This window comes from Falco naumanni, chromosome 10 (genome assembly GCF_017639655.2).
Source record: "Falco naumanni isolate bFalNau1 chromosome 10, bFalNau1.pat, whole genome shotgun sequence".
Taxonomy (NCBI): domain Eukaryota; kingdom Metazoa; phylum Chordata; class Aves; order Falconiformes; family Falconidae; genus Falco; species Falco naumanni.
In genome coordinates, this window is record NC_054063.1 from 20,775,154 (window position 1) to 20,798,977 (window position 23,824).

Genomic DNA, 23,824 nt, shown 5'->3' on the forward strand with positions numbered 1-23,824 from the left:
TTCATGGAGCTTTCCTGGAAGGGGTGGGAGGATGAAAGCTTGCTTAGTGGCGCGCGCTGGGCTTGCCTGGGCTGCTGCGGAGGGGTGAGCCTCCTCCCTTCCGACTTGGAGGTCAGGCCCCAATCTTTGTGGTTGAGGAGCCCTTGAAGCCATCCCTTCCCTAAAGACGGGCTAGGAGTCAGATGAATGGTTCAGCCCAGACCATGCAGCCAGCGTGTCTGTCCCTGGATTGCCTCTCATCTTTTTCCTTCTGCAGCCTCTGGCATGAAGATAAGACCTTGGTCCATTGTGTCTGTGCTGGGGGTGTCTTTAGGACACCCAGAAAATAACAGCATAGCTTGGACCATGCCTGGGAGGCTGTTGGCTTCTCAAAATAGCTTACCAGCGTCTGTGACTTTAGGGGAGAGTGCTGGTTAAGTCTTGGTTTCTTTTCCTAACAACCCCTTGTAACTGCCTGTCATTTACTGCTGGCAAGGATGGAGCCCTCTTCCAAGACTGTGGTGGTGCTGTCTCCAGGGAAGTACAGAGCTGTCTTCCTGGCTCTAAAAACCCAGGTCTCTGCAGCATGGTGTTTTTTCCCTGTCCCTGCCCTGCTGGCTGTGAGAAGCAGAACTGTGGGGCTGGTTTGGGTCCATAAAAGGCAACAGGTGTTGCTGGGATGTGGTGACGAAACCCAAACCTGTTGGGTGATTCAAGCAGCTCCTCCGTGTGTGACACAGGGCTTGGCTAGTGGAGGAGGTTGTCCTCTGGCACAGAGTGCAGGAATGCGACTTGGCATGCGGCTGTTGGAAAGGAGCTGGATTTATGGGCTCTTGACCAAAGTCCTCGAGGTCCCGAAGGTGGCCAAGGCGGGGGGGGGGGACGACACAGAAAGAAGCTGTTTCTTAGAGCCAGGTCTTGTACTGGAAAGTCCCAGCAGCAGGCCGATGAGTCTGTCCGGCTCCTGCCTGTCTTGTGCTTGTTGCTAATCAGCCTTCCTTGCCACCCAGGAAGGCTGCTGGCGCTGTTCTGCCTGCTGCTGCCGCTGGCTCAGCACAGGCGTGCCTGTCCCTGTGCTTGCCCTGTGCGGGGACTGCTGCGCATGGGGGCTGGCCCGTGGGTTAATTTGTCCTGTTGGGTTGCCATGTGACAGCCCACTGAGGGGGCTTCGAGGTGGCAGCGAGTGCTGCGTGGTGGTCCTGCAGTACTGCTCCCCGTCCCTGTCTGCCTGTGGAGGAAGTAAGTTTTTTCCCCGCGAGGGATATTGCTTACTCGTTGCGAGCAGAGGGCCGAGATGAGGTAACTGTGGGGTGTGGGGGCAATCTGGTGACTAAGGAGCACAAGCTGCCAGGTGTGGCTCTGGGACAGGTGAACCCATAACCAGGGTGCCTCACCTTTGCTTCCATCTGCTTTTCCCAGTCCAGAGCAGGTATAGGTCAGAGATTGGCAATGGGGATGCCCGGTGTGCGTGGGCCTTGGGCCAAGGTGGGAACTGAGCAGTCTCTGCTGCCCTGCAGGCAGCTTCCATGCCAGCTTCCCCCACCTGCAGGGAGATGAGCTTCCCTGCAAGGGAGCAGTGACAGAGGAGTAGCAGATGTCCAGGAGCTTGTCCCTGTGTCCTTAACCTTGTGCTGCAGGTCCACAGTGACTTTGCACTGCAGAGCTCTTACCCACTGCCAAAATGCTTGTGCCAGTGTGGGTCTGGTGGCCTGATCCAGGCTGAGCACATCACCTGCGTGTTTAGTTTTAACAGCTCGTTGCCCAGATGTTTGTGCCAATGGGAGAGCAGGGTTTATTCTGTGAAACCACCCACCACCACCCCGGCCTTTTGTCGTGCTGGGAGGTGGGGGTGGTTTTGAGGCTGCAGGGGTGCGCTGGGGTCTCAGTCAGCATACAGGCATCCCAGCTGGCTGCAGTGCTTAACAGAATGGTCTTGATGGGCTGCTTGTCCAGGCCAGGAGTGACTGGCTTTCCAGCACAAGCAGGGAAGGGTCTGGGCAAGTCAGGGTAGTGGGGCTGAGCCCTGGGTACAGCTCTCCTATAGCTTGGCTGGGGTGGTGTGCAGTCATGGGAGTGTGGCTCCAGCACTGGTATGAGGGCATCTCCTTCCAGCCTGGTCCTGGGTGCGCTGGCTCTGGTGGTAACTGTGTGCTGGGCTCACATGTGTGAGGGCAGGAGCTGTGTCTCCATCCCAGCCCTGCCTTCTGCTTCTCTGGGCGTTGGCCCCAGTTACAGCAAACGCTGCTCAAAGTTCACCAGCTTCCTGCTGCTGGCCCCTCGTGGGCGCCGGGAACCTGGAAGCAGTGTGAGCAGTAGCAGCAGGGGCAGGTTCCTTGAGAGCCGGCAGCACGGAGGAGGGCAGCCTGTGTCATGCCAGGAGTGGAAGGTGGCTGAGATGTTGTGGAGGAGTAGGCAGCAAGAGGAGTTGCTCTCCGCTCTTGCCTTGCGAGGCTTTTGCAACTGCAGAAGCATCTCCTGGGTAGGAGAGTGGTCACCTGGGATGAGTGGCCCAGTGTGGGAGCTGGATGTCTGCGGAGCAGATGAATACCGAGAAGAGATTCCCACTCTGGCCAGGAGGAGGAAAGCATCTTGCTGTCCTCAGCTGATGCATTTCCCTCTTGCTGTTGTCTCGTGTGGTGCTTGGGCTGGTCTTTTCTGAGAAGAGCTCCTAAATCTCTCTGCTCCTTCCTCACTGGTGCTCCCAGCTCCTCTCCTGGCCCGGTCGGAAGGGGAAGATGTGGTGCTGGGCTGCTTGCATGTGTGGGTAGCTGCAATGGGTGGGAGGGAGTGTGTCAAACTGCAAAGACTAGTTTTTCCGACCTGGAAGGGTGGGTCACCGATTGTGTTTGCATGCTGCTGGCAGGCCCCTTGCCCAGTGGAGTAACACATTCTTGCAAGCGTGTTGCTGCATGCAGCACTGCTTGCCGTGCCTGGCTCTGGCTGCAGGCAGGCTAACTTGCTTGGGGGGGGGGCGGGGGGAAGAGAGATGTCATCCTGCCCCATGCTAACCAGGGTCTGATGGGGTAGGAGGGGGACAGCCTGGAGGTGCTGCTGGGGGCGGGGGGCAGTTCTCTGTGATGTGGGGAGGCCACCTGCTCCAGGCTGGCTCTGTAGCCCTCCTTCCTTTCTGCTTTTACCTGCAGGAGGGAGCTCCCCTCCAGAGCACACTGGGGCAGCAAATGGAGAAACCTGCTCTCCCTTGATCGCTGCCCAGTGTCTCCAGCAGCTGGCTTGGGTGGAAAACCCCTTCCCTTCTCTGTTCTCCTTCCCTCCATAGCAAGAGGAGCTGCCCTGGACAGGGCAGATGGGTGGGCCCTGGGGAGTACAGCTGTGGCAGCAGTCTTACGCTATGTGAGGGGGAGGTGGTGTCTTCTGGTTTGCCTTCCCAGGGATGTCCCCATCCTGCCTCTGGGAGCCTCAGGAACAGCACAAGGTATCAGGTGGTCCTGTTTGATTGTGCCTGTTGGCCAGTGGGGTTGTGCAGATGAGGTGTGTGAGGGGAGGCTGGAGAGCAGCAGTACATGCTAACTTGCAGTCTTGGTGAGCAGATGTTGTGCTGGAGTCCTGTTAGTGCCTTCTCAGCTCTGCAAATAACAAGCCCATCCCTAGGGCATGGTGGGCACAGCCATGTCCTCCTGGGGTTGGAACCACAGCCTCTTGCACCCTCTGCCTGTAGGATACACCCAGCCCTGGGTGGGAATGAATACCACCATGGGCGAGGAGCCCTTGCATGTGTTACCCAGAGGCAGGACACTTCCAGCAAGCTGGCTGGGCATCTGGTCTCCTGGGGGGGACCATGTCAACCTCCTGGCTGGGGCTGGTGGTGCCTGGGGCTGGTGGTGCCTGTGCCTGGTGTTCCCAGCCTGGTTCCAGGGTGTGTGCATGTGGGCTGGGGACAGTGGGGAGCGGCCCTTGGCAGGACGCTGTGTTTAGACCCTTACAGGAAAGGGAAGTCACGATGTCACCTCCTGTCTGACCAGGAAATGCAGGTTTCCTTCCCTTTGGCTCATGCAGGAGCCTGGGAAGCTGCTTCTCAGCAAGTGGGTTGAGGGAGCAGTAGCCTGATGTGGCATCAGCAAACAGCTTGTGCAGGGGGCTGGGGGGAGGATGGAGTCCTGCTGTCCCTCTGAGCAGGCGGTCTGCTGTCTTGCTTGTCCCTTGCTGCTGTGTATGTGTGCTGGCTAGTGCCAGCCAGTGTGCTAAAGGGTTGCTGAGCACTGGGGGGGACTTGCTGTTACCCTGCTGCAGCCCACTGCGGGGGGGGAGGGCGCAGCATCCCCCTTCCCTGTCCCTGGCCTGATGCTTCTCCGGTGGCTTTCCTTCACCCCTTTGTTACCCCTCTTGGCAGAGCCCTTGAGGTTGTCTTTGAGTGCAGATGCACACATGCCATTAGAGCGCAGGGAACCTGATGAGGTCATGTCGAATGGAACTGGGGTTTTCAGCCTTGTGCTGTGACTCAGCCTGCCGGCCACCCTACCTGCTCGGGGAGTCTGGGCTGGATGAGGGGAGGGCAAGGGGGTCCAGCTTCTCCTGGGTGGCTCCCTCGGGCCACCCCTACAAGGGCGGCTTGGCCTAATCTGGGCAATTCCCTCCTTGCCGCTCCCACACGGTGAACACGACTTCACCACCTGCCTGTTTGCTCAGCCTGGGGAGGGGAGAGGTGTGCGGCTTGCCTGGCAGACAGGGTGCCCTTCCCTCCGGGCTTGCCGGCGGGGGGGGGGCAGGGGGGGAAGCTGGGCTACTGTCCTCCTCCATATTCCTGATCATGCTTTGCTTCCTTGTTGACTTCAGACACTGCTAGCGGGGAAGGTGGATAATGGTGGCCAGGCTCCTGGGCTGGGCGCTCTCTGGGTGAGCCCAGTAGTGCGGCTCCCCGGCTGCCGCTGCAGCGATTCCTGCTGTGCTCCAGCCCTCTGCGCCTTTGCACGCTGGTGGGAGCAGAGCAGTTGGAGCTGCCCTGAGGCTGGGCCACAGGGTCCAGCCTGGCCACAGGTGTCGGGAGAGGCAATGATCTCAAGTGGCTTCCCTGGGAAGAGGCGTGCGGGGCTGTGGTGAGGGGTCTGTGCCAGGTAAGGGGGTCCCAGATCTGTGTGTCCGGGTGCTGGGCTGGCATCAAGTCGTCCTGTGGCTCTGCCGGCGGGGGCTGTTCAGGCTGGTAGCTAGCTGTGGCTGTGTGTGCCGGTGGCCAGATGGAGGGAGGCTTCCCTTAGTTCTGTGGGGAATGCTGGCCATTGGGCTGTGGCCGCTCTGCTTGGGGGTAGCCAGCAGCAGATGTGAGCCCTTGAGGAGCTAAATCCAGCTCTGGGACCGGGTGCCGGAGCAGCTTCACCCCACCTGCCATGCCCTCGTACCTCTGCTGGGGCTCTGAGGGAGGCAGCTCCTGTGGTGCTGCAGCCTCGGGTTTCACTGAGGGGACTTTGCTCCCTGGGCTCTGCTGGGCAGCCCTTATCGCTGCTGTTTGTTTTTGCAGTGGGAGAGAGGCAGCTGAATGGGAAAGCTCAGTGTGGCGTTGGGTGGGGGGAGAGGCGGGTGAAGGGCAAAGAGCCAGCGTAGCTGGAGCCTGGGGTCAGCGCTGACCTTCAGCACGACGCCGAGGTTCCAGCTGAGCCCTGTGGGCTCGGGGACATCTTGCATCCCCCACCAAGGTGGCAGCCGTTCCTCAGGCGCAGCAAGGAGCTGGGAAGCTGCCCTGTGACGCCGCTGGCTTGCGTGTGGCTCCTCGGGCTGGGGCGGTGGGGCTGCCCCCTTCCCCCCATGGGGCCCAGGAGCTGCCTGGGTGCAGCAGGAGCCTGCTGGCTGCCAGAGCATGGCCTGTCCCGGGAATGCTCTGGCCCCGTTCCCAGAATCCGGCGCTGGGTGTTTGTTTGCTGCTGCGCCCCCGAGGTCTGGTGCTACTGTGACAGGAAGCGGGAACGCCGGGGGAGGGAGGCCGGCCGGCTGGGATGTGCCTGTGAAATCCCTTTGTCCCTGCCGAGCCTCAGCTGCAAATTCCCACAGAGAAGAGAGAGCTGCCTTTGTGCTGCTGAAGGGCTCCCGACATGTGAATCCTCTGGGGCTGGGGGTGCGAACTGTGGGGCTAGTGCCTGTGTGGGGTGGGGGGAGTGGCAGGGACCCCTGTCTTGCTGCTGTCCCCAGGGTGAGGGACCCGTGCGGGGAGCGGGGCTGTTGGGCTGTCCTCGGGTGGCGGGATGTTGCTGGCAGGAAGGCTCTGGCCCCGTGGCCGTGCCACTCGGGGATTGCGGGTGGACAGTGTTTCTGCTTGGAGCCCAGTGGCTTGGCTGCCTTCCTGCTGGGAGGGACGCTTGTCCTCTCCTGAAAGCACCGAGGGAAGCTCAGTCTCCCTTCCACTTGCTGTTGTGCTGGCCGCTCCCTCTGGCTGGTGTGGCAGCTGGCACTTGCCCAGCTGGTACCAAGGTTGGCAGCTCTCCCGGCCCAGCCAGGAGGGAAGGGGCTCCTCCAGCGCTGCGTCCCGGCTTGTGCCCGGGAGAGGGGTGTGTGGCTGGCCTCCCTGGCCTGCCCGGCAGGACAGCTGCCCCGCAGCCGGATTGCTGGCATTCCAGCAGGAGAAGCCTCTCTCTCTGTGGCTGGCCCCACGCTGCTGCCTCTCTCCATCCTGCTGGGGTGGTGAGTGGGACCCTCCTGGTGACCTCAGCTGGGCTGGGGGCACATCCCTTCCCCAGGGCATCGCCCACCCGTGATTTTGCAACCCTCAGCTGTGTCCAGACCTGTCTTTTGGATCAGATTGGTATCGTGTGTTCTTGGCCCCCCTGCCCTTGCTGGGGCGGGCGAGGGGACGCGTAGGCCTGCTTCCTCCCCTCCAGCCGGGCGCGGCACCACCCTGCCCCTTATCTCTCCCTCCTTATCGTCTTCGCTGGCTGCTGGCCTGCTCCCGTTTGAGGAGCGGTCCCTGCCTGCATCTCCGCAGGTAACTCCCTGCTCCGGAGGGAGCCTTTCCCAACGGAGCTACGCAGCCTTCGTCCCCGGTGCTGGGGGCGGCAGACGAGGTAGACCAGGTGGTGATCCCGCTGCCGGTCCAACCAGTTGGGTGACAGGCGGAGGTGAGCGGCTGCCTTCCCGCTGCCCGAGGCAGCTGCTCCCGGCGGTTGGCCCGCCCAGCCCTGGCCAGGGACCGGGTGGCTTGGGCACGGCTCCCCCCGAGCGAGGTGGGGCTGTGCCGGGGCACGTCGGCACCCAAGGCGGTGTCTGACCTGCCCGCGGGAGCAGCCCTGCGCTGCCCAGGGAGGGCCAGCCGCCTGCCAGCCTGGCTAAAGTCCGTTGTGCCTGTGCTCTGTCACCTGCCTCCAGGGACAGCCCTTCGGGCTGGGGCCGGGCGGGCAGCTGGCCCCTCGGCAGGCGATGGGAGAGCCCCTCTCCTGCAGCGGGTCGGGTCTGCCGGGGCTCAGGGTGGAGCGGGCCAGGGAGCGTGAGCACAGCGTGGCAGCCTGGGTGCATCCGCCTGGGCAGGCGGGTCCCTCCCTGGGGCACCGGTTGGCAGGGGGGGCTGGCAGTGCTAGGTATGGGTGGGAGACAGCTGCTGCCCACTGCCCGCTGTTCTGCTTCCCCTGCCACCCGAGGGCTGGTGTGCTCTCCTGAGCTGAACGCGGACGTGTCGGGGATGAGCTTGGGCCCATGGGTGCCCTGCCCAGTGCTCTGCTGGCTCATGCCACCTTGGCTAGTGTTGGTGCTTGCCACCTCAGGCAGGCTGAGGTCGAAGGACCAATGCATGAGCCTGGATGCTGTACTTGGGGGTTGGAAAGATGCCAAAGATGCCAGCTCATTTATTTTTTAGCTAATTGAGGCTGAACAGAAGCCTGTGGTGAATTAGCAGGGCTGTGAACCTGTGCAGAGCCGGCAAGTGTAATGCACGGCAAGTGCTCAGACAATTGCAGGCTTGAATTATTGATGGGGCTTCTGTTTTTAAGTGCATCGTGATAGGCAGCTGGAACCAGGAGAATTTGTTGTTTCCTCTCTCTCTGGAGGGCGGTGTGTGTGTGTCTAGGGCTGAGAGCTGTTGATGTTCACTTTCTAAGGGCAGGGGCAGCCAGCTGGCTTCTCCTGAGTCCCTCAGATTGATAGGGCAAGGCAAATCGTTTGAGCAGTGTTGCCATTTTTTCTCCAGTCAGCGCTGGGGACTGTGGCGGAGCAGGAGCAAGTTCCTTCGGTGGGACATCCCTTGTCAGCCTGGCAGGTGGCTCTGGCCCGGAGCTCCGGGTGTCCACACAGGGGCTCAGCCAGCCCAGGCCCTCTCTGGCTCTGCTTGCAGCTGGTGCCGAGCCAAAGGGCTGCTTTGCTCGTGCCTCACAGCAGTGGGGGGGGCTGTGAGGGGTGCCAGGCAGCGGTGACAAACCCGGCCGCTTGCTTAACAGGTGCCCAGGGGACACAAACAAGCAGCAAAGCTATGGGGAGGGCTGGGACTCTGCAGTCGAAACCGATGTGGCTCTGTCCACCTGTCCCCGGTGCCAGAGGGCTGTCGGGAGCGGGTGCCTGGTGCGTCGCTTAGGGAGCTGGGGCAGGGCTGATGTGGTGGAGGTGGTTTCTGGCTTTGTTAGGTGCTTGGGTTGAACTTTACCAAAAATCTTACATGCTGAGAGAGCAGCCTTAGCTCCGGGGATTCCAGGACTGTTGTGTGACGGCTCTCTGGGGACTCGGGGTGCTGAGCGGGGCTGGGGCAGGTCCTTGGAAAGACTCAAGCAGAGGGCTGTGTCCTGGAGATCTCCTATGCTGCCGCGGGTGCTGCCTGTCAAGCCTCCTGCCTGTGTCTTGTCTTGTCCATTCTCCCTGGCCTGTGGTGCACAATTCTCCACCTACCAGCTCAGTCTGGGCCCTGGGGCTAATTCTGTGGCTCACAGGGGAGCCTTCAAGGCTTGAACTCCATCCTCTGGCAGAGGAGGGTGCAGGTGAACTCTGTGTGGATGTGGCTGTGGTTTGGCCCTGGAAATAATTTTTCCGGGCAGAGGATTTGTTCTGGGTGGAGGCAGTCTGTTGCCCCACCACCACCACCAAGAAGCAGGAGCCAAGGGGGTTTGGAAAAATGGGCTGTGTCCAAGCTGTCCCCAGTGAAAGAGCTCTGGAGGACTTGGTCAGGGTTTAGGGTGTCTTTCTGGCTGCTACGAAGCCTTTAGCTGAACTTAGATGATTGTGGTGGGTACCTGCGGTGGGAAGCTCTGTGCATGGAAGTCAGCTCCTGGCTGCCTCCCTGCCAGCAAGGGGGCTCTTCTCTGAAGGTGCAGTGTGTTGGACATCTCTCTGGTGGACCTGCTCTGGCTTCAGGACCTCTGGGCACAACCCAGTGGTGCCAGGAAGCTGGGAGATAAGGCCAGAGGGATTTGGTTGTAAAGTTTTCTGGGTAGCTGTGTTGGTCCCTGGGGGTTCCCTCTTACTGATAGCCATGGGGGAAGTTGCTGTGGTCCTTCTGCCCTGGGGCAGAAGCTGCTCCAGGGTGTGTTTTGTCTTTAGGCTTTTTGTTTTGCCCTGAACCAAGGCAGCCAAAATATTTTTGGCTTGCCGGGGTTTTTAAGTAACGGGTGTGTCAGCAAGTGCCTCGCTCATGATGAAAAGGCTTTCATGCAGCTGTCCTCAAAGACAGTCAGGGTCTGGCTTTGGAAAAATGCTCTGTAGCTGTATCTTCAGAGGCTGGGGAGGAGGAGGAGGTGGGAATGGGCACAAAGTGATCCCTGGAATTTCACCCTTGCGGGATCTGGCATACTTGGCTTTGAGTTGTCACCAGCAGCTTGCTGGCTGGTGTGCTGGGGCTCTCCCCTTCCCTCCCCTCCCTGTCTTGTGTTGGAGATGCTCAGTGCCCTGAGCTGGCATGGGGAGGCGGTGAGGGGCTGTGCTGTGCCCTGGAAGCCCCTGTCCCTGAAACACTGGTGTGCGACCCACCGCAGGAGGGTTTGGGGGCAGATTCCCCACAGCTGGGGGGGTGTAAGGCCAAGTGGCTGTTGAGGGTTTTGTGTGTTAGCCAGCCATAAGGGAACAGCTGTGTTCCAGGCCAGGATGGTGCTGATGTGTGTCTGCAGGGAGAGCTGGGGACAGCGCTTGCTAACCTCTCTGGACCTGGCACTGCTGCTTGGTAATTATGTCTTCAATCCCGGGTTGGTGAAGGCTAGATGGCTGGAAGGAGGTGGTGTGTCCTGATGGTGGAGGCCCCAGGAAGAACCCCTCTGGCAGTGGGTGCCCTGTTCTGCTGGCACCTCTTGCCAGTGATGGAGCCATGCCCACTGTTCAGGGCAGGAGTGACAACCATGCGTGTGGGACAGGCTCCAGATGCTCAGAGTCACTACCCCACTGTTTAACATGGCCTGATCTGGTGGAGAGACCCTCAGGCGGCCACCCCTGAGCATAAACTGATCAGTGTGTTGATGGGTTTGTAGAGCATGGGACGACAGCCCAGCCCTTCCTCTGGCTGCCCTGATGTGGCAGGTTCCCTGAAAGCCCCTTGGCTGCCTGAGGCTTCCTGCTCTGACCTGATGGCCCAAAGGGGAAAGGGAGGCATGTGTCCCCCCCTCCTCCCACCACCTTCTGCTTGGGCTGGGGGGGGGACTTGTGAGTGCAAGGGGACAAGGAGAGCTGGTGGGCAAGGGACTTGTCCTGTTCCTTCCCCCCACTGTTGCATTTACTCCCTGTGGAAGGGACGGGAAGGAAACAGCCTCACGGCTTCTCTGGCCCCTTATCTGGGGCCCTGAGCAGCCCTGCAAGTTTCATTGTTAGCTTCCACGTTCCCTGGGCCCAGGGGACGTGCAGAGGTGGGGACCCGGGGCTGGGGAGGCGTTGCTGCAGCTGTGCAGGGCTGGAGGAATCTGTTGGGGTTGCTGTCTCTCCTCTATGTGCCTTCCTGCAGAAGCAAACGCTGCTGGTCTGCACTCACAGCTCAGTCCTGAGGCTGCCTGCAAGCAAGCCGGCCCGTTCACAAGGGCAGGGTCTCAGCTAAATCTCTCCTCGAAGCCACCATGCTGGCTGCATCTTCATGTGCCCCAGAAGTCTGCCTTCTCTGTGCAGAGATGGCTGAGGGCAGGCTGGGGAGCTGCTACATAGCAGCATGGCTACTTGGACAAGGTCATGTCGTGGAGGATCCCGTCCTCTGTAAGGGGGTTTCCTCTCCCTAAAAGGGCTTGGTGAAATACTGCTCTGGAAATCAGTCACAACAAGCCAGTGGGGCTTCTTGGGGTTTTAGATGCTCCGGTTGTGTAGGGTGTCTGCGTGGTAGGACCATCCCTGGACCTGCTGGAGAAGTCTGGGTTGTGGCAAGGAGATGCTCCCCCTTTCCTGGGGGTGAGGGACCAGGTCAGTGGTCCTGGCTGGCTGCAGGAGCCTCCCTGCAGCAGGGCTTGTGGAGCTGGGCCCTGCAGACCTGCCGTGTCTGCGTGGGCTGACGGTCCCACAAGGTGGAACATCTGTGTCCTTGTTTGAAGTGGGTGGGCACCAACCAAAGATGAGGAATGTGTGACTCAAGGGTGAGAGCTGGAATGTGTCAGCACTGTTCTGGGAGGCACCAGGCCTCTCCTTTGGAGGTTCTCTTGCAAATCTGTGGGGCAGGTCAGACCTGGGAGCAGCAAGGGTCAGAGCCATCCCTGCGTTTCCGTACGAGGCTTGGGAGTCAAACTGTTGAAAAAAGCTTTAGGGCATAGCTGTTGTGAGCTTGGAGGAGAGGAAAAGTGTGGGTATGAGCCAGCAGTTGTGTCTGTGAGCCTCCAAAAGCCTGCTCAGGCTCCTGAGCCAAGAGCTGCAGGCCGCTTTCCTCCTGGGGTGCGGACTGGCCAACGAGCATCCCAGCCCATGCTCGGCTGGGGCAGGGTGCTGGGAGCTGGAGCAGGTGTCCCTGTGCTGTGGCTTCATCTGTTGCTGGGCTCCACATGGGCACGAGCAGAACTGGGATTTTTTTTTGACTGATGAAGGCAGATTACAGGGTGGTGGTGACCAGATGTTCAGACATGCTGCAGGCAGCTTCTGAAGCAGTTGGAAAAAATCCACCCTGCTTTGCTGGGCTCAGTTGTGGTGGTGCCACGGCATCTGATAAGCACCGTGGCTGCCTGTGTCCCAGGGAAGCTGGGGGGGGGGGGGGGGGCAGAACCACGGGGAGGGTTGGACTCATGGGCGGTGGGGGAGGCTGAATTTCAGGAAGGGTTTGATCTGGGATACGCTTGAGATAGTGTGGGGAAATTAATTTAAAAAAAGAAACACACCAAAAAGCCCTGCTCTGAGCTCCTCAGAACCAGCATCTTCTGCAGGCTGGGTCTGGAGGGACAGGGCTGCCAGGGAGTGTGGTGCTGTGGGAGGTGCATGGGACAGGGCTCTGCGGAGGGGCAATGCCACCCGTGTTCTCTGTCCCAGGTCACTGTTACAGCTGCACTGGGGCAGTGGCAGAGGGGGACTGGGCAGAGCCGATGCTGGAGACCGTGGGAAAGCAGTTGCTGTGCTGGCTGCCTGGCTCGAACGAGTCCCCACACGCCTGCTGTGACTGCACGGGTTTGGGAAAACCTCTCACAGGCTTGCTGGGACTCGGCTGGGTTGCACGGTGGGGGTGGAGGGCTGAGCCCTCGCCACTCCTCTTTGCCTGTGCCGGGTCTCCCATCGGTGGGAAACAGTGGGAGATGCTGGGGGGCTGCTGTGGAAGTGGCGCCGCATCTGCCACCCTGCGCCGGCACTGCTCCATCCCTCAGAAGAGATGGTGGGAGAAAGGAGCCTGTTTCCCCCCAGACTGTTGCCTGCCCTGCCTTCTGTTTTGAGTTCAGTCATGTGATCTATTGTTTTTACCTCCTCTCCTGCTGTCCCTGCAGCTCTCTTCCCTCCTGCTTCCTCACTGTGGTGGCTGGGCTATTTCTCCCATGACTCTCTGCGTCTAGACCTGGCTGTCCTGTGCCTTTGCCAATCAGACCTGAACTTCCTCCTCTAACAGGTCTGTATGGAAGAATATTGCCTTTTCCCTAGCGAAATATGCTGATTGTGGTGTGCTCGTTCACTGTTTGCCTTTGGGGGAGGATGTTGGAGGGGTCCAAACCAATGCCCATCCCTAGATCTGTGGGCTGAGGGCCTCCTGGGTTGGCTGCAGCCTTGAGAGCCTGGAGGGTGGTGAGCCTTGGCAGCAAGGGGGCTCACAGGGTCCCCTTTGGGGGGGATCCCGTCCCACTTCATCCCTTCCCCTGGGTAGGGAAGGAGCTGGGGTGGTCTCCTCACTTCTCATCCCTCTGGGGAGGAGGGAGTGGATAAGTGACACAGCCCTCAGCCCTTCCTTGGAGGGAATAATGGGGTGTGGGTCACTTCTCACTCTGTGGGAGTGTCCTCTTTTCTGTCCCAGGGACATGCCCTCTCCTCCTGCCAGGGACTGCAGGCAGCTTTTCTTTGTAGGGGAGGTTTTCCTGTGGCCTGAGGAGAGCCCTTGCAGGAAGAGGCAACCTCCTCAGCACACAGCAGCTCTTGTGAGCCTGGCTCAGCCCCAGCTGTTGGGTGTGATGGGGGAAGGACCTTCTGCCCTCAAAGTACCGCTTCCCCAAGCTTAAATGCTGGGGCAGGGAGCATCCAAGTCACGCCTGGGGCTGTGCTGCTCTGAGACCCTCTTGCCAGTGCTCTGGTGGTGGGTGGGAATGGGTGCTGATGCCGTAAGATATTTTTTTTCTTGTTCTGAGAATCTGTCTTAATGAAATCAGTCTCTTCTGACCTCTCTTCTCTCCTTTCCTCCCCCAAATCACATGCAGTGAAGACAGGGGCTCCTGCCCTTCTGGGTCACTTCTCTTGCCCTCACCTTGACACCAAGCCACCTCTGCTTGTGCCTCCTTGTGCCCTCCACCCCCACCCTGCCCGTCCTGGGCACCCGTCACCCATGGACGACTCAGAAGTGGAGTCGACCGCCAGCATCCTTGCTTCTGTCAAGGAGCAGGAGGCACAGTTCGAGAAGCTGACCCGGGCGCTTGAGGAGGAACGGCGCCATGTCTCAGCCCAACTGGAACGAGTCCGGGTCTCCCCACAGGACGCCGGCCCGGGCTTGGCCAACGGCACACTCACCCGGCGGCACCAGGTAAAAAACCCCCTCAGCAGAGGTGGGTGCGGAGGCTCCCAGAGCCCCTGTCCGTGTCAGTCCTGCCTTGGTGGGCCCAGCTCCCGTCCTTTGGCCCTCCTTGCGTATGTGAGGTGGAGGGCTAGGCTGGTCTTGCAACGCTGGTGGTGCTGAAGGTGATCTGGGGATGTGCAAACCTACCTCAGCAGCCAGAATCTTCTGGGGAGAAGGAGCCAGCCTGGAGGGTCTTGCTACCAGGTCAGGTCTGGTTTGGTTTTGTGAAGGTTGGAGGCTGTCTGTATTCAGTACCTGAGCATCTTTGCTCCCCATCCCACTCGGCTCCTTGAAGGTGTCCAGAATGCAGGGGCTGGTGTACAGCTGCGGGGGAGCATGCATGTCTCCCTCTTGTGTGACAATGGGCGAGTCCTTGGAGTCTTGTCTGTCCCCTAAACAGCCAAACCGGGGCTGGGAGAGAGCTGTCTTCTCTGCAGGGCTGGGAATGTGGTTTTATCTGCCTTGGCTTGAGGTCTCTCTCCTGTCCTCGCGCTGCTGGGCTGTGTTTTGGAGAGGTGTGCTCACAGGGCGGGTGCGTGGTGTTATGCAGGAGGCAGGTGCCTTTCCAGTTGTGGAAGATGGTGGTGCTGGGAGAGACGCATGGGTTGGGGGGAAGGAAGGAGTTGGGGGGGGGAGGGGCGCAGGGCTGTCGAACAGCAGCACTCTGCAACCAGCTACTGAGCGTCCGCACTGTTCCTTCACAGTCCTGGGGGACCTTTGGGATTTTGCTTGCAGCTTCTGCGTCAGAAGATGTGGAAGGTCTCCAGGGCCCTGTCGGGGAGCAGGGAAGGGTCTTGGCCATTCCGTCAGGAGTGCGTGGCCACTCACTGTGGAAAAGCTGGGTTGCCTGGAGGGGGGCTGAATGGTGTGTCCTCCAGCTTTTCCCTAGGCTGAAACAGGGGGTGGCTTGTTGCGTGTCACACAGACCCCCAAGATGTGTGCTCTTCTCCTGGGAGTGACACATGGCATGTGCGTTGGGTGGCCAGGTCAGATGCGGGAGGTGGCCTGTTCAGGGCCTGGCAGGGAAGGGGGAGTGGATGTGTGAGATCCCAGCAGTGGGAGATCGCTCCTGTAACAGGCCTGCTGTGGTGCTGTGTGTTTCAGAACGGCCGTTTCTTGGGCGATGCTGACCTGGAGAGGCAGAAATATCCAGATCTGAAGCTCAACGGGCCACAGGTGAGGGGTGCTGGGCCCTCTGGTTGTGTGCAGGCTCTTTGCTAGGTGGGGGGTGCAGGAGCAGGGCTCCAGTGTCCCCACCCCAGCTGGGAGAGGGGAATGTTTTGTTTCTGATGTGGTCGCCCTGGTTTGAAGGGGCTTTGGGTGTGAGGTTGTCGATACACCCTCCCATGAAGAGGATGTCAGGGCTGCCTGAGAGAGCATCTCTTGGCTGGCTAGCTCCTGGGAGGCCTGTGTTGGTGGTGGGAGCTGAGTGCCTGTCCCTTGCTCCCCTCAGGACCACAGCCACCTCTTGTACAGCACAATCCCCAGGATGCAGGACCCGGGCCAAATTGTGGAGGAGACTTACACGATGGAGGAGGACCCAGAAGGGGCCATGTCTGTTGTGTCTGTGGAGACATCAGATGATGGGACAACGCGACGTACAGAGACCACGGTACAGGCCTGGGGAGAGCATGGAGGGACAGGGCTCTGGCCAGGGACCCTGACAACTAGGGTGCTGCAGCCATGATGCTTGCCAGCTGGCTGTGCTGTGAGCTGAAACAGGGTGTGGAGTAAGGTGCTGGGGTGGAAGGGGAATCTGGGGACACAGGGGTGTGGTGGATTTACTGATGGGAGCATGTCCTGCACCCCTCCCTCCAGGTGAAGAAAGTGGTGAAGACTGTGACCACCCGAACAGTGCAGCAGGTGCCGGTGGGGCCTGATGGGTTACCTTTGGAGACCTCCCCTGTCCCCAGCAACTACGTCCAGACCATGGACAGGAACTTCCGCAAGAATGGCAATGGGGGCCCCGGCAGCTACATAAGCCAGCCAGGCACGGCCACCCTCCCTCGTAACTACCACTACCCTGATGGCTATGGCCGCACCTACGAGGATGGCTACCCGGGCAGTGATCACAGCTACGGCAGCCTGTCACGTGTCACCCGCATTGATGAGCGCTACCGCCCTTCCATGGACACCTACCGGGCCCCCAGCCGCCAGGACATCTACGGCCCTCAGCCTCAAGTGCGTGTTGGGGGCAGCAACATGGACCTCAACCATTTCCACCCTGAGCCCTATGGCCTGGAGGATGACCAGCGCAGCGTGGGCTTTGAAGATGTGGACTATGGGCTTATGTCTGACTATGGCACGGCCAGGCGGGCAGGGACCCCGTCTGATCCTCGGCGGCGGCTCAGGTAGGCGGCAGGAGGTGTTGGGGTGTGGGGGGTGCTGTGGGGTCCCTTAAACTTCACCTCTTCAGAGTAAGGAGGATCACAGAAACAATACCACAAGCCAAGTCACATGCAGCTCATACAGGAGAAAACTTGCATCTGCTTCCAGTTGCTTAATTGGTGGTTAAAACTCAATGCTAATTGAGCCAGTCGTCCTGCAGCAAGGAGTTCCACTGGGCAGTGGATGTAGCTCCAGGCTTTTCCATCCCTGTGCCACCTGTTCTTCTAGTGGGGATGGCAGGCATGCCTGTGCCCCAGCTGGCTTACCCTGCTGGGAGGCATCCCTGGCGCGGGGTGCACGGCACAGCCCTGCATCGGAAGGAGCAGTCGCCCTGTGATCGTTTTCCTGCTGAGCTGCGAGCAGCCCTAGAGAGTCATGCTGAGCCCAGGGCTGGGGTGAGTGAGATGAGTGTTCCTGCAGCGCACCTGGCCCTCGTGCAGGGCAGGGTGGGAGAAGCTGCTCAACCTGTTTGGCAGTAGCAGCTTCTCCCCCTTGTTTTGTCTGTGGGTGACTACCAGCTCCTCTAGCCTGACTGCTGAGCAACTGCCCGGCCAGGCTGCGGCTGCCCTTGGGCAGCCAGAGCAGGGTCTTGGTGGTCCTTGAGCTGCCCTGCCAGGCTTACAGCTGGCCAGGCGTCCTGGGGTGTGACATGCCTGAGGCCATGACTCCTGTAGGCTGGTGTCTGTTGCACAAACGCTGCTGATGCCTGCTTAAGGCACTTGGCTGCTCTGCTGGCTGCCTGGTCTACCAGGCTGGGTTTGGGGAGGTGCTGGAGGGCAGCTCAGAGGGTGGTGAGCTATGAATGGAGCAAGGGGCTGAGCCTGAGCCCCAGAAACGAGGAGGGGCTGTGTCAGCAGGCTAGGATGGATGTAAATCTCCTGAGTGCTCTGGGGTGGGGGGAGAGAGGCTGAGCACAGGCTTCTTAAGCTCCTAGGGCATAAAACGGAGGCAGTAGGGAGAGACCAGAGGGAAAGGAAGCTCTTGCCAGCCCCTGCTGGGGATCTGCCCATTTCAGGGTGCATACTATAAATCCGCAGTAGATCCTGGCTGCTGAGGGGACTAAAGGAGGAGCTTTGTCTGTCCTCCCAGCTTGTGCCAGCACAAGTGTTGCTGTGCTGAACCAGTCAGGGCAGTTTTTTTGCCCAGATTGATTTCCCTGGCCTGCCTTGCCTTGTGAGGCTTGTGCCGGCTAGAGGAGGGCAGGCAAGGCAGCTGCCCCTGCTGCCTGCACAGACCTGAGCAGTCTGCCAGCATTAGCAGTTCTGAGCATGTGGCCATCACGGTGGGCCCCTTGGTGAGCAGGGATTAAGCAGGTGTGTCTGACCCATGGCTGCTCTGCTCCAGCCTGGGGCTGCAGACAGAGCAAATACCAGCCAGGACTGGAGGCTCTGGTTTGCAGATCTTCCCTGAGTTCATGTCCTGCCCAGCGTATGGGGCAGGAGCCCTCCCTGGATGGGCCAGTCTGAGCTGCTTGGCCTTGGAGACAAGTTCTCTCTGCTGGGCTGGATGGTGTTTGTGTTCCTTCTGTCCCTCTGGATCCTGGAGGACAGGAGTTAGGGCAGTGAGGTGCAGGAGCTGCAGCCATGTGGGAGACCAGGGGACTTGGGACCTTCTTGCTCTGTTGTAACCCATGTCTAAGCATGGCCAAGGAGCAGCCCTGGTGGAGACATGACCTTGTACTGCAGGGACAGTGCAGGATATGGAACTTAGGTTGGCGTGGCCCACGAGCAGGCTCTCCCTCCTGAGGCAGACTGATAAAGATCACAGCAATCTGTGGAATCCAGGCGCTGTTGAGCTTGGCTTGTCCGCTGCCTTCTCAGTTACCATCTGCACTCAGCTGCCCGGCTTGCAGGAATGGGAACAGGGGACATCAACATCCCCCCTGCCTCAGAGATGTTTGTCTTGAGCAGGAGCCTGGCTGTTAATGACTTCCTTCAGGGAGGCAGCCTGCCAGGCAGGCGGGAGATGAAGGAGCATGTTGAGTTGAGATGCAGCACGTGCTGGCTGCCATTGGCTGCAGAGCATGTGGGTCCCCTCTCCTGTGGCTCTTATTGAGCTCCCTTTCTGCGGAGTGTGTGTCCCCTCCCTGCCAGCCCCATCTCACCTTGAGGGACCAGGTGGGCTGCAGCACTGAATGTCCCTCGAGGCCAAGCAGGAGCTCCCTTTCAAGGCATGTGAGTCTTGGCATGGGAGCAAGGTCAGCTGCCGGCCATGTTGACGAGCATTGGGAGGCTTGTTTGCAGCGCTGGCCCTCTGCTGTGTCTTGCTCCTGCCTTGTCTTGCTGCAGGGGGTGGTGGCGGCTGGCATGGTGCGCTGAGCACCCTGCCCTGCAACAGCAGGGAGTCACGGAGTGGCTGGACGGCTCGGCATCTCTTAGTAGCCAGGCCACGTGGCAAGCAGCGCATCTCCCCATCGGGATGTAGTAACAGCCAACCTCGCAGCCCACTGCCACCATCTGCGGTGGTGCCATGCAGGCAGCTGGCACGGCACCAGAGGGGCATGTGGCAGTAGCGGCGGCTGCCACCTGGAGCTGGTGGTTTTGGCAACTCCCATACCAGAGGCTGTAGGGGAGGCAGTGGCACGGGGAGCAGAGCCTGCTACCATCCTTCACTGCAACTTTCTCTGCCTGCTCGGGGGCAGGGGGCTGCCTGCACCTGTCCTGGTGGCTCAGAAGGTGGCAGAGCAGTCCCAGGGGCTGGTGTGAGCCAGAGGATGCTGCCTCATGTTGGGCCTTGGTTGTGCGTCCTCAGTGCCCTGGCACAGTCGGGGTGATGGCAGTGATCAGGCCCCTCCGTTTCAGTGTCAAGTGCCCTCCCATCCCCTTTTGTTGGAAATTGCTGGATTCCTCCCCCTAGGTGGGGGAAGAACTGTATTGCCAGTTCCTACAAAAATAGGACAAGAATCCAGGGGTTGTGTGGCATATGTTCTGGGGGTGGTAGATGTCACCTTGGCACACGGGCAACTGGTTGCACTTTTTCAGCTTCCATGTGCTTGCTGGGGCTGGCTCCCAGTGCTGCTAGGTCTGTGGGTGAACTGCTTTTTGCCAGGGCAGGGGTGTGGGACCCCAGCTCCTCCCTGTGCCTGAGCTGGGAGCGGTGAGGTTGATCCCTGGTGCCCGGGTATCTCTCGATGCCCCTCTAAGCCTTGTCCCCGGGCAGCAGTGCAGCTTGCCTATATTGCCGGGGCATCTGCAGCCAAAAGAGTTTGAGCCCCATCCTGGGTGAGGGTCTCTGCTCTGGCCCTGATGCCCTGCGATAACAGCCGTGGCTTGGTGCGGCAGCAGCTCGTGTGTGCTGGGCTGCGGCGGGGCGGCTGGGGTGGCAGGTGCGGTGCCGCGGGGAGCTGGGTGGCCTGGGACTGGGCCGTGGGTGCGGGCTGCGCCCGGGCGGTGCCGGTGTAACGGGCCTGGCGAGCTGCGGGGCGACCGGCTCTCCCAGCCGTCTGCCGCGGGGTGAACCTGCCCTCTAGTGGCCACAGGCCCGAATGGCTCCTTGTGCGCTGGGGCTGGCTCCTGCCTCCGTGCGGGCTACGCAGAGACCGCGATGCAGCCTCTGACCCAAAGCTAAACCCGGGGGGCGGGTGGGAGGGGACTGGAATAGCTCTTGAGGCTGGTTTCTCCTGGGGAGGAACCACCTGCTTCCTGAGCAAGGCCTGGAGACACATGTGGAGTGGGGTGGCCTCCTGCGGCCACAGAGTCTGGCTGGACACACCTGCGTGAGGAGCATCCGACACTGCCTGGCTCCCAGCCCTCGATGGGAGTCTGCCCAGTGCACTCCGGGAGGGTGGCGCTGACTAGATACCGTGTGCGCTCCAGCCCATCTTCGGAGGGGTGAAAGGGGTACAGCATCCCCTCCTGGTTCAGGGCTTGTGCTGATGCCTGATGTCTTCTCTCCTAGGAGTTATGAAGACATGCTGGTGGATGAAGTGGCCCCTGACCGGTACTACTGGGCCCCTCTGGCTCAGCACGAGCGGGGTAGCCTGGCTAGCCTGGACAGCCTGCGGAAGGGAGGTCTGGCCCCGGGTAACTGGCGCCAGCCGGAGCTGCCGGAGGTGATAGCCATGCTGAGCTTCCGACTGGATGCCGTCAAGTCCAACGCGGCTGCCTACCTGCAGCACCTCTGCTACCGTAATGACAAGGTGAAGACGGAGGTGCGCAAGCTGAAGGGCATTCCTGTGCTGGTGGGATTGCTAGACCACCCCAAGAAAGAGGTGCATTATGGTGCCTGTGGAGCCCTCAAGAACATTTCCTTTGGCAAGGACCAAGACAATAAGATTGCCATCAAGAACTGCGATGGGGTGCCTGCTCTGGTCCGCCTGTTGCGGAAGGCCCATGACATGGACCTCACGGAGGTCATCACAGGTAATGGCGCCAGGGAGGAGAGGAGGGGGCTAAGCCCTTGAGTGAGAGGTGCACAGGGCAGGTTTTTAAGCCCACGTGATCTGATTGATCCCTTGCTGGTTGTGGCATTGCAGGAACACTGTGGAACCTGTCCTCGCACGACTCCATCAAGATGGCCATTGTGGATCATGCACTACATGCTCTGACCGATGAGGTTGTCATTCCCCGCTCGGGCTGGGAGCGGGAACCCAATGAGGACTCAAAACCCCGCCATATTGAGTGGGAGTCAGTGCTCACCAACACCGCTGGCTGTCTTAGGTATGGGAGTGGGGCTGCCAGCTGCTGGCAGAGAGCTGGCGTGGGTTGGGGCTGCTATAATGTTCCTTCCTGGCTGTTTTGGTAGCTCTCTTGGATGGCTGAAGGAGGTCTGTGGAGGTGCTGGTCTCCTAGGACAGCTACTGGTGGTGCAGTCCTTGATTTTTTTTTTTTTTGGAGGAATTCCTCTCAATGGAGGGAGGTGCTACAGGAGCTTTCCTCTTGTCTGAGCTCCGCTGGGTGCAGGCTGCTCCTCACCTGCCCTTGGTTGTCTCTCCTGTGACAGTTCTCTCTTGCCTGGCAGGAACGTGAGCTCAGAACGGAGCGAGGCCCGTCGGAAGCTGCGGGAATGTGATGGGCTGGTAGATGCCCTGATCTACATCGTCCAGTCTGAGATTGGCCAGAAGGACTTGGACAGCAAGGTACCACGGTGGGGGTGGTGATGGGACATGTCTAGAGCTCCGTTGTCAACTAGCTCTAGCAATGTTCTGCTGATCATGGTGGCTGAAGTTGGGTTCATCCCAAGATGGATGAAGAATGGATGGGTGGAATATTCACCAGGGAGGAATTTGGTCTGACAGGATTAGCTTGGGAAAACCCAGTCCCGGCTCACTCCTTTCCGTGATCTCTGCTCGGGAAGAGAGCCTGTGTGAGGTGTGGCCTGGGTGCTCTTTGACTGGAAGGTGCCTGGCACTTATCCTGAACTTAGCAGTGGGAATGTTGGCCCTCCAGCAAGGGGTCTGGTGGTGTCACTCATCCCCATGCTGGGTATCCTCTGCTTCAGGGCTTCCTCTTCTGCCTTGACAAGGCATTGGCTTGAGTTTTCCTTGGAATTTTTGTACTTAAAGCAGAGGTCTTTGGCCCAGCAGAGTGCAAACTCATGCCTGCAGAGCTGGCCATGTCTGCTTTGGGATGGGGATCTGCTCCAGCGCCATCTGAGATGGAGCTGCGTGACCCCCTTGACCTGGCTCTGCATTGCAAGCTGTGACGGGGCCCTCACTCAGACATGGGTTGGGCATGTGCTGCTCCAAGTCAAGTCAGACTATCTGGCATTCTCTCTAGCTGGTGGAGAACTGTGTGTGCCTGCTGAGAAACTTGTCCTACCAAGTCCATCGTGAGATCCCCCATGCTGAGCGTTACCAGGAGACACCTCTGGCCCCTGCCAACAACACTGGGCCCCATGCTGCAAGCTGCTTTGGTGCCAAGAAGGGAAAAGGTTTGTTGGGTGACAGCAGCATGGAGGGAGGTGGGATAAAGAGAGATCTCCACTACAGTGGAGGTTGAGGGTGGTCTTGGGTCTCTGTGCTCCTACTCTAGTGTCTCTTTTGTGAAGGCTAAAGTGCAGCTTTCTCTGGAGGTGCTGTGGTCCATGCCTCCCCTGGCTTTGGGAGCTACTGCTTGGCTTACCCAAGGCACTTGACACAAACTAATGGTGGATTTTTCTGTGGTGGTGGGATGGTGATGGATAGATGGTGCACTAACTCCACACCTTCCCTTTTCTCCTGTTGCCCCTTCCCCTCTGCCTTCTTGCCAAATGATCTGCCCCATGATGCTGCTGGCACTTCTCTTCTCCTGCCTCCCCTCTCTCCTGTCCTTCTCTCCGCTTCGCCAATAGACGAATGGTTCTCCAGAGGTGAGTGTGCTCTTGGTTTAAATGTTTTCATGGTTTGATTGGGTGCTTCTCTGTAGCTCTCTGTGGTTCACCCTGCAGCTGGGCACGTACTGCCTGCAGTGTGGGTAATGCCCTTGACATATCTTCCTGGGACATGCGGGTAGCTTAGCTTTAGCTTACCTCTGGGCTTGTTCTTGTATCAAGTGGTGAAGAGCTGTTGGGCTAGATGGGTTGGTGAGAGGAGAGGTGTCTTATGTCTCGCTGTTTGCCCTTTGAAGGTAAAAAGCTTCCAGAAGACTCTGGTGTCGATGCAGTGGATTTTCCCAAAAGAACAGTTCCAGCCAAAGGTACGTTCCTCAGTGTTTGCGCAGGGCTGCTTTTCCACAAGCAGTCCAGGAGAGAAGCGAGTAGAGTTGACTTTCCGTTGAAGTGAGCCTCTCAAATGGGCAGAGGTTTGGTTTGGAGGAGGTAAGATTCTGGTTGCCCAAGTGCCAGCTGAAAAACACTAGCTCTGCCACAGCCAGTTGTGAGGTTGCTTGTGCTTGAAAGAGGTCAGCACTGCCTCAAGACAGACTTTCTGGGGATGCAGAGGCAACTATTGCCCTAGGGACTGAGGGGACAGCATGGTGACACAGCCGTAGGCCAGGTAGCCCTCTATGGTGGTCTTGACTTCTCACCACGATTGCCTTTTGTCTGTTTTTCTTTCCTGGGCATGAAGAACAGGCAGGATTTAAGGCAAAAAAACACTGCCTTAAAGTGTTCTCCAGCATGAGGAAGGGTCATTGCAAGAAGTCTCTGGGGATAAGCATCTTGCTGCCTAGAGGGTTGTGAATTGTAGCCCCTCTCTGGTTGGCCAGGTAGTGGGCATCAGCCTAGGGCTTGAGTTCATTTCTCCCTGTCCCAAAACACCCTGTGGTTCCTGTGAAGACCCTGGTGCTCCCAGGAGTGTGAGGAGTCCAAGCTAGAAGAATCCTAAGGAAACTTAGGACAGACCTGATCTTGGGAGCAGCTCAAGTATGCAGTGGGTCCTCAGGGTGACCTGGGCTGTGGGAAGAGCTGGCACCCATCTCTGGTGGAAGCCTGAGGAGCCACCTGTTCTGACTTTGGGGCCTGGGGACATCCCTCACCACAGTTGAGGACAGAGAA

At 59.5% G+C, this 23,824-nt stretch overlaps 1 protein-coding gene across 8 annotated transcripts in view; it reads left to right on the plus strand.

Moving 5' to 3' along the window:
- CTNND1 (catenin delta 1) overlaps positions 1 to 23,824 on the plus strand; it is a 32,371-nt gene that overhangs the window by 3,334 nt on the left and 5,213 nt on the right. For 2 of the 8 annotated variants that reach the window (XM_040608385.1, XM_040608384.1), the window contains exons 2-12: positions 12,756 to 12,874; positions 13,671 to 13,990; positions 15,128 to 15,199; positions 15,477 to 15,635; positions 15,842 to 16,374; positions 20,309 to 20,772; positions 20,886 to 21,069; positions 21,371 to 21,488; positions 22,129 to 22,282; positions 22,682 to 22,699; positions 22,957 to 23,025. In XM_040608385.1, coding sequence (XP_040464319.1) covers positions 13,796 to 13,990; positions 15,128 to 15,199; positions 15,477 to 15,635; positions 15,842 to 16,374; positions 20,309 to 20,772; positions 20,886 to 21,069; positions 21,371 to 21,488; positions 22,129 to 22,282; positions 22,682 to 22,699; positions 22,957 to 23,025 — 1,966 coding nt within the window. In that variant the 5' untranslated portion in view covers positions 12,756 to 12,874; positions 13,671 to 13,795. Of the gene's footprint in view, positions 1 to 12,096; positions 12,875 to 13,670; positions 13,991 to 15,127; positions 15,200 to 15,476; positions 15,636 to 15,841; positions 16,375 to 20,308; positions 20,773 to 20,885; positions 21,070 to 21,370; positions 21,489 to 22,128; positions 22,283 to 22,681; positions 22,700 to 22,956; positions 23,026 to 23,824 lie in introns of those variants that run through there. The other 6 variants (XM_040608387.1, XM_040608383.1, XM_040608389.1 and 3 more) reach the window with 4 other exon arrangements.